The sequence below is a fragment of the Dromaius novaehollandiae genome, chromosome 6 (assembly GCF_036370855.1).
Source record: "Dromaius novaehollandiae isolate bDroNov1 chromosome 6, bDroNov1.hap1, whole genome shotgun sequence".
Taxonomy (NCBI): Eukaryota; Metazoa; Chordata; class Aves; order Casuariiformes; family Dromaiidae; genus Dromaius; species Dromaius novaehollandiae.
In genome coordinates this window covers 33,614,714-33,628,693 of record NC_088103.1, presented here as the reverse complement: position 1 = coordinate 33,628,693, position 13,980 = coordinate 33,614,714, and the positions used below count along the sequence as shown (strand labels likewise).

The 13,980-nt window shown below is 46.6% G+C and overlaps 1 protein-coding gene across 1 annotated transcript; it reads left to right on the top strand.

Annotated features, from left to right (window-relative positions):
- The first annotated feature begins 446 nt into the window (after nt 1–446).
- On the top strand, nt 447–13,420 carry C6H10orf95 (chromosome 6 C10orf95 homolog). The gene is made up of 2 exons (XM_026110359.2): nt 447–741; nt 11,771–13,420. Exon 2 carries the CDS (start codon nt 11,832–11,834, stop codon nt 12,504–12,506), a length of 675 nt encoding a protein of 224 aa, XP_025966144.1. The 5' UTR covers nt 447–741; nt 11,771–11,831; the 3' UTR covers nt 12,507–13,420.
- Nucleotides 13,421–13,980: the final 560 nt, after the last annotated feature.

The window sequence follows — 13,980 nt, the reverse complement described above, 5'->3', positions numbered from 1 at the left end:
AATTGCAGCCCGTTGAGTAAGCAGCAGATACAAATGGTAGCTGAGCTCTGCAGCTGAGTGTGGCTGAGGAGCTGGGGGCAGCAGGAAGTGCTGCCCTCAAAGCAGTGAGTAGTGGGTTGTGTCCTCTTCCAGACTGCTGGCTCTGTTGCTTTAAGAGTTAAAGTTCTCTTTTAGCACCTACTAGCAGTGTTTTGCTGCTTTAGGGAGGACCCTGAGGGTTTGGTGAGTGCTTTTACATGTGCTTTTGCTTCTGAGGGGTCAGTGTGCTGTGCTGACTTCAGTTCCCTTTACCCATGTCCTGTGCCCTTATTGCACCCAAGTTCTTGTGTTCAGGTTCTACTTTTTGGGAAAGCTTCTTGCCAGTTAAAGCACTTGTATCTTGTATAAGCTTAGTGGTTTTGCCCATGGTCAACTAGGGCTCTTTAAAGTTCACCAAATATGTAATGCAAGTGCCAAAGGAATGAACTTCCTGATCTGTTTTCCTTAGTTACCAGGGCATGTTTGGACAGGACTGAAGCCCTGGTTACTAATGAAATGCTCTTGTAAAAAGTGATGCAGTATCTTACTTCATCTCCCCCACTCTTTTTCTTTTTCTTCTTCTTTTTCTTTTTTTACATGTTCTTAAGGTACATCAGTGCAAAGCAGCTGCAGCATGCAAGCTGCCTTCTGAAGATTGGATTGTGTATCCTAGTCTTTCCTGATCTAAGCAAAAACATCGCCTTGGCTGTTTTTATTTCAGAAGTGAGTAACTATGTACCAAGCTACTGTCTGTTTCTGTTTTTTTGTACTTATGACTAAAGACTTGTCTGTGTTGCACTGTTTTACTAGTTATAATGGTAAAATAATAAAAATAAAAGTAATGCTAGCTTAAACTGTTGCAGCAGTAGTATACAGCTGGGATATTCTAAACTTAGTGTGGCTTCTTAAAAACAGGGATGCTTAAATCCCTCCAGAAGCAAAGCCTGTTGCACCCTGCACACCTGCTAAGGTACAGTGCTATTGCTGTGTGACAAAAGGCTTTAAATAACTTAGTTTAGAAAATAGGACATAGAAAGATTTCCCTGAATGGCTGTGTTCTTGGAAACACAAAATAGCATTTTGAATTCTGTAAAAATCAATGGTGTTACTTTTAAATAATCTTTTGTATCTTCTAAAGACTATAACAAAGTATTTTTTGCTTGGCTTCTTTGCTTTTTAAGGTACTGTGGAGTCCTAAATCAGCAGAAGCTGTAACTCGTTGCTTTAGGGGATTCAGTAAGAGCAGTATTCCATAGTTAATTTCAGCTCAGAAGTTTGAACTTAAGCTAAAAGCATAGTGTGTGTCTAAAAAACATGTTGCTGTTGTAATAGGAACTGTTTTTTTATGTGTTAAAGGGATGCTAGGTAATACAAACTCAAAATCTGGGTAGTATTTTTCTTGTCCTGTGTCGTGCTTTGATTGTTGATCCCATGAGAAGATCTAGTGCAAATGCATACCAAGTTACTCTCTTTTCTAAACAATGCATCCTCAAGGCAGGACAGGCAGGAATGGGTTGTCAAGGGGACAAGTAGTTAAAATACAAATAGTTTTGGTTTGATATTGGATGCTAGTGTGTGTCAACAGTTGGAGGAAACCCATTGTGCGTGTGAAGTCCCTGTGGAGAACCAGGATGCATAATCATTTAAGGCTTTTGCTTGGGACAGTCTCCTAGTTTCCTGCACGCTTCAAGGGCAAAGACTTGTAATCAAACAGCTGAGAGAGCAGGATGCTGTGAAAGTACAAAAACAGTGTCCAAAACATGCTGCTCCAGCATGCAGACTATCTGCATGTAAGATAAGAAAGTGCCTGCAGTTAGTTGGAAATAGGCAGAAGAATCAAGGCTAAAGTAGAATGATTTGTCTTAGTGTGTGTAAAGTAAACAATATATAACCAATAGGAAACAGATAATTATAAGGGAGTTTGAAGGATTTTTTTCTAAAGGGCAGAAACTTGCAAGGCCACCCATACAATATCAGTAGTGCCATATAAGGCTGAGATTGCCTAGGTGATGATATCTAAAACACTGAACAAGTATGGATGTAGCAAAACTGAGACCAATGGGGGGAAAATAATTAGGGATGGGCAGCTCATCTGGGAGGAGACTGGATGGAGGAAGGGAGGTGCAAGCCCAGCAAAAAAAGTGGGTCGGGAAATGGAGAATAAGGTGAGGAGCAAAGGAGGGAGGAATTGGCTGGTGGTGGTATTGTGGACACCTATGGATGGCACCAAAGCTGATCTGTGGACCCAAACCCACTGGGATGCTGGAGCAATGCTCCCTGGACAGCCTGGATTCTTTGTCAGGTCTAGGTCTGCGAGACTTTGGGGGATGGTAAAGCAAAGAGAGGGGCTTACACCCTAATGCTGAGTGGTGTGGGAGGGAGCGAGGTGATATATCTGTAGTTCAATAGTGGCAGTGTGTGATTTATAAGATTTAATTAGTTTTATAATTGTATGCAAAATGATTGCAATTGTAAATTAATAGTGGTGTTAATTAGATTATCGATCACTTAATTGACTTAGTTTCTTAGTAGTGTGCTCAATTAATCAATAAAAGTTAGTCTCTTGAATCAGTTATGCCTCAAGGATGCAATCTGAAGGGGAAGAGCTGGGCCCTGAAGTAGCAACTGGGGACTTTTCTAGGCTCTCCCAGTCTGGAAACTTGAGCTAAGTGATACTGAGATGTTTTGGCTGAAGAAGTGGGGGGTGTGGATAAAGGAGAATGGTATCGGATGACTCCTTGAGTGAGGAAGAGAGGAGTCTGTTAGTGCAGGCTGTGTTGAAATATTTAGGGCATCCTTGGGACTGTAAGAAGTGCTCAGCACTGCAGGGGCTTTTGTTTGATCTAGTCGAAGGCTTATGAAGTAAAGAGCAGTGCATAAAAAACTTGTGGAATAACTTGCAAGTATCCCACGATACTTCCCATGGTACTGCACTGTGATAAGTTTGCTAAATGAAGAGGCTGAGCAATTATGGGAGTTGAAGGAAGAACTGAGATGCTAGCACTGTACTGCAATAAAACTCTGCTAAATGAACAGGCTGAGTAATTACGGGAGTTGAAAGCAGAACCCAGTGCAGGTGAAAAATGATAATGCTTGGTTAAAGAAAGTACAGTGTTCCTGGGAAAGGATTTAGATCAGAAAAGGTAGTAACTCTTGGTAGGGCAGATTAGGCATCCGGAGGCGTGGGGTAGAGATACTTGCACCTTGCAGGAGGAAGACTGCTCTTAAGCAAAGGGTGGCTGTGCTAGTTACTAGGAAGATATAACCAATTGTGGTGGTGAGGGGAGAGCTTTAGTAACCCAGAAGTTATGGGAGGGGAGGATATGTCAAGAAAAACTGGGAAGAAATGGGAGGAGTGACCTGTAAGTGTGGACAAAATGTAGACTTTGGAGCAGGCAGGGGCAGTTACCAGGGCCTTGCCTGTTGACGCAGGGACCTGGTGGTAGCACCCAGGTTTTATTCTCAGCAGAGCAGCTGTTTCAGACCTGCTGTGTTATCCAGCAGCTGCTGTGGGAGTGGTGGCAACTCCAAACCTCTCTTGGTCAAAATGCAACTTGCTGCTGACTGCTGTTTGAGTGGCTCAAGGACAAGTAAAGACTTGCTCTGTGGTGATGAAGGCTTTTCCTGGCTTCCTCACACAGGCTGGGCTTTCCCCAGTATTCAAATAAGTGCCTGACCAATACTAGATTTCAGTGCTTCCTGGGAATGCTGCTTTGAACAGCTGAATAAATCTACTCTGTCTTCAAAGGGCCTGTGTGAGATGTGACAAACATGTCTTAACCACTGTTTCTCTGGCTGCCAATGTGCCAGTTGGAGCTCTTTCTGTGATGGTGTCTCACTAGCAACACCAAAGTTCAGAGGGAGCTGGATGAGGTTTGGGATCTTCTGGCTTCAGAAGCGAATGTCCCCTGCCCTTTTTTTGTAGGGGATGGTTTATGGCGGAAGGTCTGGGAGGAGAGCTGGGAGTGGTTTTAGTTCCTCTCTTAGAGGGAAGCATTGATTACTTGAAAATGGTAGGTTTTGTGTGAGTGTCTTCTGGGCAGGGTGGCTGCTTGCTCCCACCTGTAGAGGGAGGTGGTGTGTCTAAGATCCTCTACTCTGTCATCCTAAAACATCTCTATTGGCTCTGTTGATATTTTTTTCAGTTGACTGCAGCAGCTGTAAAAATTTGGACATGGAAACAGTTCCTGCTGGAAAGGTCCCTCCTGTGGTGTTGGGAGAGAGTTGGATCGTGGGCATTTCTGGGAGAGCTCCTTGCCATATGCGAGTGACATGGGGAGGGAAGGGGACAAGGATGCTTTACAAACCTTCCTCTGGTGGCTATTGTACCAGATTAGAAATGGCCCCCATTCAATGGACCAGTGGAGCAACCAGACTTTTTTTTTTCCTGGCTAAAAAGCCCTGTAGACTACCTTTCTGTGTGCATCCTGGTATGCACACCTGTGCCCTGCTGTCCTGGGGTGTTGCAGGCTCCTCAGCTGTGTGCACAAAGCTGCATTCTGCTGATGGCTTCAGAGACAAGCTGGTGAAGGCACAGGCCAGTCCAGAAACCTGGGCTTGCTACTCTTCCTGCTGACAAGGTGAAGGTGCCACCCCTCAGCTGCTGCTGTGGTCCAGCTCCGGGCCCTGGGGTGGCCTGGAGGCCACCTTGCTGTCTCCCTTGGTCTGCTGTGCTGCTGCTTTCTTTGGTCCTGCTGAGGTATTCTTAATAGCTCCTTTTAGCCTAAATCTATCAAACTGATTCTGGACTGTATCTCTCTTGTTTCTAGTACTAATAACGTATAGCACTTCTCTCTCAAACCCTTTCCCTCTTCTAGCCTCACCAACACTCCTGAGAGTTGCTAAGCTTGCTCTCAAAGTACCTGCATTTCTGTGCAAAGCCCTCTTGTAGGCTGCTTTCAGTATCAAGTCTTTCAGTTTGGATGTTACTACTAGGCACTACAAAGGAGTAGATCAAATATCCTCATTCTTCTTCCGAAAAGTAAAGGCTACGTGTTCTCCTGCCTAACCAAAATTTCCATCTAAAAATATCTAATGGACAATTAGTGCAAGGGTGCATTACACCGGTGTATAATGGCTGTCCTGCTTGCAGTATTCAGTGCCAGCTCTGCCTGAAGCAAGCTAATCATTGCTGTGCACGGTGGCTTTATAAAAAATGAATTACATGCAAAAAATCTGACTATTGCAATATTCGGGGTACAAATCTCAAGCAAAGAGCTTCTCTTGAGCTGGCCTGCCTGGTTTCAGTCCCGCTATGCCACAGAAGTGTCTGAGCTAGCATGCTGCTGCATTAATTCAAGTTGTGGTCTGTACTTTTAGTGAAGTACAGGGGTGCCACACAGGTACAGAGAGCATGCAAGATGGATGCAGGGGCCGTGATGGCCTTCACCTCTTTCCACCACAGCATTTTTCTTTCTAGAGACTACAAGAACTCATCTCTTCTAAGAAGTTGACTGTCCCCTCAGATTATGCTGGGCTTTATTAGGCAAATGAGAGTCATAATTTGTACTTCTGTTAAGCAGTTGCCTCCCTGTGGCACCTTGTTGTACTAGGCATGATGTAATAACCTTGTTGAAGTATTTACTGCTCCTTGGACTCCTTTGCTGGATAGTGTGGATTTATTTTTGATTTGGAGAGTACAGTAAAATCCTGTGGTGCTGTTTCCTCCTCCTGGGAAAGAGGCAAAAACAGAAAGTGCTTCCGTGGTTAAGCACTGCTGGTGTGAGCATCTGCTCACCTGGATAAGCTGGGTCCTTTCAGGCCCTAACTTTTATCTGCTCTGTAACAAGCTCTTGTGTTGTACTTGCATTCCTATGTTGCTGCCAGGCCTGTGAGGCTGAGCAGGAGCATCCCCTTTAGGAATGCAGGAAAATGCCTCTGTCCTATAAATCAAAACTGGTGGTGGAAGAGCAAAGCTATAATGTTCTGCTGCGTGTGGGATTTGGGGTGTGTGCAAGGTGCATGTGTGTGTGGTATGGGTTTTTGCTACTCCTTTCTGTACTACTAGCTAGACTAATGCAGTGTAAGGGAGAGCCTCCAGGGAGGAACAACCAGTTATGGCTGCTCTGGAGTGGAAAATGCCCTGTGTGCTTGTGAGTGTTTGAAAGTTGAGGCAACATGTGCTTTAGGAAGTCTTGATCCTTGGCAGGTGCAGGGTAGACATGCCTCTTGGGGTGTGCAAGGGAGAGATGTGGACTTGTTCTGTTGACTGCTTTTGGCCTGAAATGGTTCTCAGGCAGCTGAAACTCTGCAAAGTGGCTGCTTTAAGTGCATGAACTGATATGACTCAATCTCTCAGCAGGCCTTAATGTGCAATAACATGGCTTTGCTGGCTGGGAGTGCATGGGAATGTGTAGACAGACCTTGCTTGTCTGATTGAGGTGAATGAGTAGATCTGATTTTAACCTCTTGCTTCCAAACTTCTTTGAAGTTTTGGGTTTTATTTCTTCTTCCAAGGGAGGCCTTGGCAAAGGCTTTGTCAGATGACAACCATTCTGCAGAGTCCGCTTAAAAAGGGAGATTAACTGGAAATAGCTCATGACTTCTTCATCATCTTGGTCAGGGAAAATGCTGGTCTTAATGTTCAACTATTCCTGTACCCTTGGGAGTTGCTACAGAGCAATGGCTACTGGCCTGTGGTTTTTGTGGGGCAGGGGAAAGAACAGGAAAGGAAGAAAGCCAGAAACAGTCTAAAAGTTTGGGTGCTGGAACAATGGAGAGGAAAAAGTATGTAAGTAGTATTTACTTATTCTCTCCTTCTGGGAGCTGATCACAGGGCAGTGGCACGAGCAGAGAATAGTCTTGGTCAATCCTTGGAGTAAAATAGAGGGCTGTGTCACTTCCTGTGGGCCAAATACCTCTGCAGTTGTATTGGCTTACAGTATGCTCTCTGAGGAAGCTGCTGAGATCTAAATAGTCTTCTCAAACTGCCAGCGTGACCTGAGGACATGGAACCCACCACAGTTTGGTTGCTGCTCTGGACAGATGACTTATCCTTGGTGGCACTCATTGGACCGACTGTCAGACTTGAAATGGAAAATGTGGATATCCGGACAGTCAGTGTGGAACTGATCTCTCCAGATATTACAGATTTTTCTTAAAATATACAGCTCCACACCTTATATGTTGATCTGTGTCCACACTACAGTCAGACTTGTTTTAAATACTCTCCTAGGTACTGGGCAGAGTCTGACATGGGTGTGAATATTTACCTGTGATCATAGGTGTTCCTCAGCTCAAACTGTCCCTCCTGTTCCACAGCTGCCAGAAAACTTCCCCAAATTTAAAGCTGGCTTTAGGTGACAGAACTTCTCTGCCTTGAGAGATGTCTAGCAAAACCATGCTTTTCTATAACGCTAGGAATTGCATTCTACTGTAGATATAGAAGTACCCAAGGCTAGTATGACTGATTAAATATTAATTAGCAGTGGATTCACCTGTAGTAAATAACCATAGAACAGAGTGGTGAACCAAAGTCTTCTGCATAGATGAACTATCAAGTGTATTCTCTGGCTTTGTATGGCAAACATCACTTGATTGCTCCATAGCAACTTGGTCAGCTGGTGCTGAAGCGTGCCTTGCTCTGCAGATCAAGTAATTTGGTGCAGTTCAAGCAGACTGACACCACAGCTTTCAAAATGTGTGAGGTGGGGAAAGGCTCTGCCAAATGGCTGGGCGGTGGCTGAGGGAATTGCTGGAGTTGGCTCTGGCAAGTCCATGAAGAGTTTGAAGTGTCATGTTCTCTCCTAGCAGAGGTGATGGTTGCGTTTCAGCCAGCTGTGACCTTGTTGGGAGTTTTCCCTCTCCACTTCTGTGCTTGGCTTCTCATTTGGCTCCAGCCAGGTGTGGCTTTTCCAGCAAGGCCAAAATTGCTGGAAAGGCTTGAAGGGAGAAGCTGCTTTGTCTGCTGCTGTGGCCTTCCCTGCTGGGTTGGTTTCTTGTTGCTCCCTGCCTGGCAACTGCAGCTACTGTGCACCCTGGCTGGGGAGGCTTGGCTTCCAGACACATCAGTGCCTGCCTGTCTGTGGTCTGTGCCACCAAGGAGCTGGTGAGTACTGACAACTATCACTGGCTGTCAGCACCAAGGAGGCACTGAGCAGAGCACATCTTGAGCTTTAAGGACTGTTTTGCCCTTTCCTGCACAGGACTTCCAGGTGCCAGGCAATGGATCTGGTGACTTCTCTCCCCGGGCCTTTCCCAAGGCACTGCATCAGAGCTTGAAACTGGAGCAAAGGAAGGAAGTGGGCAGTAGCTTGAAAAGACTGGTCAGCCAGGTTTCTCTCCATCCTTTGGTCATACGGTTGTTCCTGAAGGTGGTTTGCCTCCCTGAAACTTCTCTCCCACTAAAGACTTCTGTAGTTTCTCGCCTGCACTTGAAAGTGAAGTAAGGTGGAGCATAAATTACTTTCCCCACAAATACAAAAGTGGGAAGCTGTTGAGAAGTTGGATAACTATTTCCCACTTGTAACACTTTCATAACAGCCCTTGGGGCAATGTGGCTGGAAGTGCTGAGAAAAATGTTAGTGCTGTTCTGCCACTGACCAGTTTGTTCAGCAAAGAGCCATTGGCCTTCTTGGAGCCCCTTGGGTAGCCTGTCTGCTCCTGATGCATCACTGCCCTGCCTGCCTGCTACCCCTGCTTTGCAGTGGTGGTGGTGACCCAGGCTTTCTCCTTGGCTGGTGAGTGCCTGGCTTGGACCAGGTGGTGGAAGCAGAGAACTGCTTTCCAAGCAGGGAGCTCAGGGTGGGAAGAAGAAGCTGAAGGAGTAACTTGCTGGTGCCAGGAGGAGATTGCTGACTGAGGGGTGCAAGTGCAGCCCAGCCCAGCCGCAGGCAGGGCTTGCAAAGCCAGGGCAGCCTCTGGCTCCTGGTGCTGGAGAGATGAGGAAGTAGAAGCAGGTGAAGAGGAAGGGAAGGAGGAGAGAGAGAGGCTGGACCCTTTCCTCAAAGGGTACTACTAGTTAATGTTTTGTGTGTTTGTGGGGGGTTGACTTTGACTGCTAGCTGTCAGATGGTCTAACAGAAGATCGCCCTTCTGACAAACCCAGTTTCCCTGAAGTACTACTTGCTCTCCTTTTGCCCTGAGCATGGGGCTGGGTCAGGCGAGTTGGTGCTAGCTCTTTTGGAGCCCATCCACACGCTGGATTTGTCGCACCCCAGCTTAGCTTTGAAGCCCAGCAGGGCTCTGCTCCAGCCATGGTCTCCCAAAGGCAGCCTCTGGAAGTTACAGCAGCCTGAGGGTCAACATGAATGACAGATACTGGTGTAACGATGGGGTAAATCATGCTGGCAGCCTGCAATTGGCAGCCCCTTGGAGCAAATGCCTCCAGCTCTGGCGGGGCAGGGCAGGAGCCTTGTGCCTTCTGTGTACCAAAACCCTATTGCAACACAACTAATAATTAGGAACCTGTGTTAGTGCCTGTTCTCTGCAAGTCAGGACTTGGTGCTTGGGTCCTGGTGCCTGTGAAGATAAACCTCTGTTAGGGCAATCTGGAAAGCGCTGGTATTCAGGAGCAGGGGGAGAGCTCTGCATTGGGGAGTAAATGGGAACAGGGCAGCACCAGGCAGCTGTGGAGTAGAGCCTGTAAAAGCAAAGCTAGCAAAAGCCTAAGCCAGTGAGCCAGGCTTGTCCTGATGGGTGTGCAAACTTCCTCTGGGGCTGTGAAGTATAGTCTACATTATGTTAGCTGTCAGCACCTTCCTCTGGGGTGATCTGCTTCCAGGGAAATGTCTTCACTTTTGTGGTTGGGCATGTGGCAATGCGGCTCTGAAGCTCTCCCTACTGTGCTTACTCCTCAAGTGATTCCCCTTGCTATCTGCTGAGTTTGCATCCTCTTGCCAGTCCTCCTGGCTGAGCCACTAGCATAACCTGATTATTCTTTTTTAGTACAAAATCAAAGCAACTAACAAAGGTGCTCAGGGCACTGAAATCCAAATTATTTAGACGGCCTGTTACACAGACCTGGCTCCTGCCAACTGCTGGAGAGAGGTAGGTGTGCTTCTTGCATCTAAACAGTCAGTGTACAGACTCCTTTCTCCCCCCTGGCTGCAGAGAAGGCCCTGGAGCATTGATGCTGTCAGTCAAAATGTGGGATGCTGCAGTGGACAGCATGTAGGCTGTCCACAGCTTTTGAGCTGGGCTAAATTTGGGAAACATCCTGCTACTGAGCTGGGTGGACTTTAGTTGAAGCTGTTGGAGCTTTCTTTGTCATTTGAAGCTGTTTAATTCTTCTGTAAAGGGCTTTAATGGAGCAGTTCAAACCTCTTGTATTTCTTGCCTCCTGTCTGGGGAGACAGCACTTACAGTGTGCTCTGGCTTCTATGCTATGCCTCTGTTGTTCAAAGGTACAGCCTGGTCTTAACTAAATTAATAATCTAGTACTGTTCTCCTGTGCAGAGGAGCTCTGCACCTGTGACAATCAGGCTTGAGCTAGGGCTGTTTGCTCTCTTCAAGTGACAGGAACAACTTGTACTGTTTTCTTAAAAAAAAAAAAAAAAAAAAAAAACAAACAAACAAACAAAAAAACCCCCCACCTCATTGTGTAGTACCCAGCATTGCTGGTGGCAGGCTGTTTCTCAACTTCTTAGGGGACTGCCAAATTTCCTGTTGGGTTGGAGGAAAGCACTAAACTCAGGGATGAGTCTCATTTTCCATTTTTGGTCAATGCCCTTGTGACAGGCAACTCTTAGGTGGTATTAAAAAGAAAGTGCCTGCAGAATCTGTGCACTGTGGAAAAACATCACCACCTTTAGCTGTGTGCATGGCCTTTTCCTGCCTCTGGTGAGAAACTTCTTAATAGAAAAAGAAAAAGCTCACGCTATGTACAACTTCCCTTCCTGCCATTGGGGAGAGGGTGATGAGTCATAAGAGGACATTGCTTAATGCTCTGAAGGGTGCTTGGACTGTCCAGCAGTGACAGGCTAGGAACAGGGTTCAGCTGTGGGTCAGAGTTCCCCTGAGTAATTGCACCTTTAAATGTGAGGGCTAACTGGTGAGACCAAAATAAGATGCCTCTGTATGAAAGCTTGCAGAGGAAGTGCTGATGCTCCTTTGATTTTTTATTTTTTAATTTTTTTATTTTTTTTGCATTCCTCCTTTGAGGCAGAGATGTCAAATGCCTCTCTGTCTCTTGTTTCCCAATTGGAGTAGAAAGCAGGATTTTGAGATGTGTGACTGTCTCTACAGACTCCAAGTTGGGTACGGCTGGAGGAATAGAGAGGCCTGAGGATAGCTTAAAAAAAGATTAAGAGCTGCTTGTCTGGGCAGGATAGCAACTGGAATGAATGCATGGTGCAGCAACAGGTCCAGGCTGTGTCCCTTCTTCCTCCTCTTTGCTTGCTTTAATTTCAGGACTCTTCCTTTTGTGCTCACCTTCCCCACTTTTATGCCTACTCAAGGATGCCTTAGCTTCTTGCAGTCTATCTGCTACCTCCCAACTGTGTAAAGCCATGTCATGAAAATGAGGCCATCTCTTCTGCCCTCAGTGGTTTTATGACAGTTCCTATTCTCATAACTCCCAGAGAGCTGGATGGGTTAAAGAATGAGTCTTGCTGAGCAGCTAATGGGTGATTTCTGGCAATGCAGGTCTCTTCTTTGTATGTTACAGCCCTTGCAAGCTGCAGATATAGGGAACTCCTTTGGTTAACTAGCTGGTATGTTTACAGTGCTAGGTAAACTTTTTTTAATCCAGTTTGGTTCTGGAACACATGCAAACCAATGTAAGTCACTTCTCTTTCTCCTCCTGTCCTCACAGCTTGTGAGACTTGGCAGCTGTTCTGGAGAAATGTCCCCTGTGTAACCCCAGCTCCTGTACCATGTACCAGTCTGGGTTTGTGCCACGGGAGTATTACCCAACTGTGATCCCACCTTCCGCCTGCGCCTACCTACCACTGCGAACCGGGAGAGCAGATGACACAACCAACTCTGTGATGTTCCCTCCCATCCACATGCACAACCTCTACAGCCGTCCTATCACCTTTGTGGTGGACAGGAACAGCTACCCTGACTATGCAGGAAATCAGGTGGAGTATCATCATCTCTACAGTGCCTCCAATCCCTACTTCCATCCGTACTACACCTGGCACTTTCCCCCTGTGGTCCCCATCCCTCTGTACAATCCCTATGCAAGCTATAATCCTTACACGACCTACCAGAGGCCAGATCAGTATCGAGAAACTTGGCCAGAAGGCTTCACGATGAGAGGGGAGCTTCAATGGGGGAAGCTTGGGAAGGTGTTTGGACCAAGGAAAGAACTCCCAGAATTTGTGAAGGATGATCTCCGGAGGGCTTATGGCACCTACCCACGGACCAGTGTCTCCATAACTTACAGGAATGGGGAGTTCTTGGTCAAAGGAGACCCCAAGGTAGGAGAGCAGGAATACACAGTGGAAAAGAAAGTCATCCAGCGGGCTCTGACCCCCAGTGCCAGTGAGGCAGATGACAGCAGTGAGGACCGGAACCGGAAGAAGAAAAAGAAATTGAGACGTTGATGTAGTCAGTCACCTCCTGGGCAGATGCCCCAGAGCCCTCATGGGAGCCAGTTGGCAGCTGTCCTTGATGCAGCTGGGAAGTAGTACAAGCAATGGATGCTGCCAGTCCTGTTGGCTTTTTACTGCTCCCTATCCTCCACAAGCTTATGGCAGCTTTACCTGGTGTAATGTGTCGTGCACAATGCCCATCCTGTGAAGAAACTGTGTGGCACTTGACTCTGCCCATCCTGTGAAGAAACTGTGTGGCACTTGACTCTGAGATCAGCCCTTCGGTCCTGGCTTTGAAATGAATGTTCGTTTTCCACTGCTTTGAGTGATCACAGTCTGGTGGGGGGAGATTTCCAGATAGCAGCCATTAATAGAAGATGGGCCTCTTCCTTCACTGTCCAAGGGAAGTTCCTGGAAGCTGGCTCTGTTCCTGGCAGTCCCATAAGGAGACCAAAACTGAATTTCCTCTGAGTTGGAAGCAGTGCAGGTCCCAGAGGGGAAAGTTCTTAAACTGTAAAAAGGGTGATTGCCTGCATAGCTTGTCACTGCTGTTTCATGGCCATACTGTGGTGCTTAATCACCATGTGATGCCTGTACACAACACTTCCCTACATGCTGGCAGAAGATCTTGGTGTCCCTGTCCCTTTACACTTGGTAATCTGGTGCTTAGTTCTCCTGGCAATGTGTCGTTGTTCAAATCACTGCTCAAGACCCTACTCTGGGTCTGACTTGGCTCTGGCTGGAGGTGCTGATTCTCCAGTCAAGTTACTGGAGTTGTGTAAACCACAGTGCTTCTACAGGTTGGTCTCTTGGAAGGTGGACTTCAGAGAGTTGTGGAAACCTGGAGGGGTGTGAGGGACTTGCTTACAAACTTCTGTACCTTTTAAATCATTGTAAATAACCAATAAAAAACCCAAATGCAAATAGCCATCCTTGTTGTTTTTAGTTACCAGACAGCAGTCTTTTCAGTGAACAACTTTCAAAAAGTTGCCAATACAAGTTGCCAAGTTGGGAACTTGAAATGTGTGGCTCACTCCCTTCCTCTAGCTAGGTGTCTCCCCTTTTGCTGTGGTTTGTAACTGAGTGCTGTCCCTAAAGGTGTGGGATGCCATGAAAACTTCATCCCTGACTCATGTGTCCCCTAAGGTATGTGCTTTAGTCAACGTGCAGCTTAAATTTTAGCCCTTGAGTTGCAGGAATTCAGTGTTTTGTGCTTGCCATCTGTTCTGAAGTGGGGATGAGCACAAGGCCTTGGTTGTCATGAATGGCAGGGAAGGGCTTCAAGTGTTGCAGGCTGATTTGGAGCAAGCCCTGGGCTGTGGCACAGGTCACTTGGAGCCTGCTAACTTTGCCCAATTTGAAAGCTCTGGGCCCTCAGATAACCATTATGTCAGTGCACTGGGTGTGGTGGTGGTGGGGATGTATTACAGGTATCAAAGCCCATATGTGGTCCCTGAGAACAGCCAAGAGAATAGAATAACTTTGT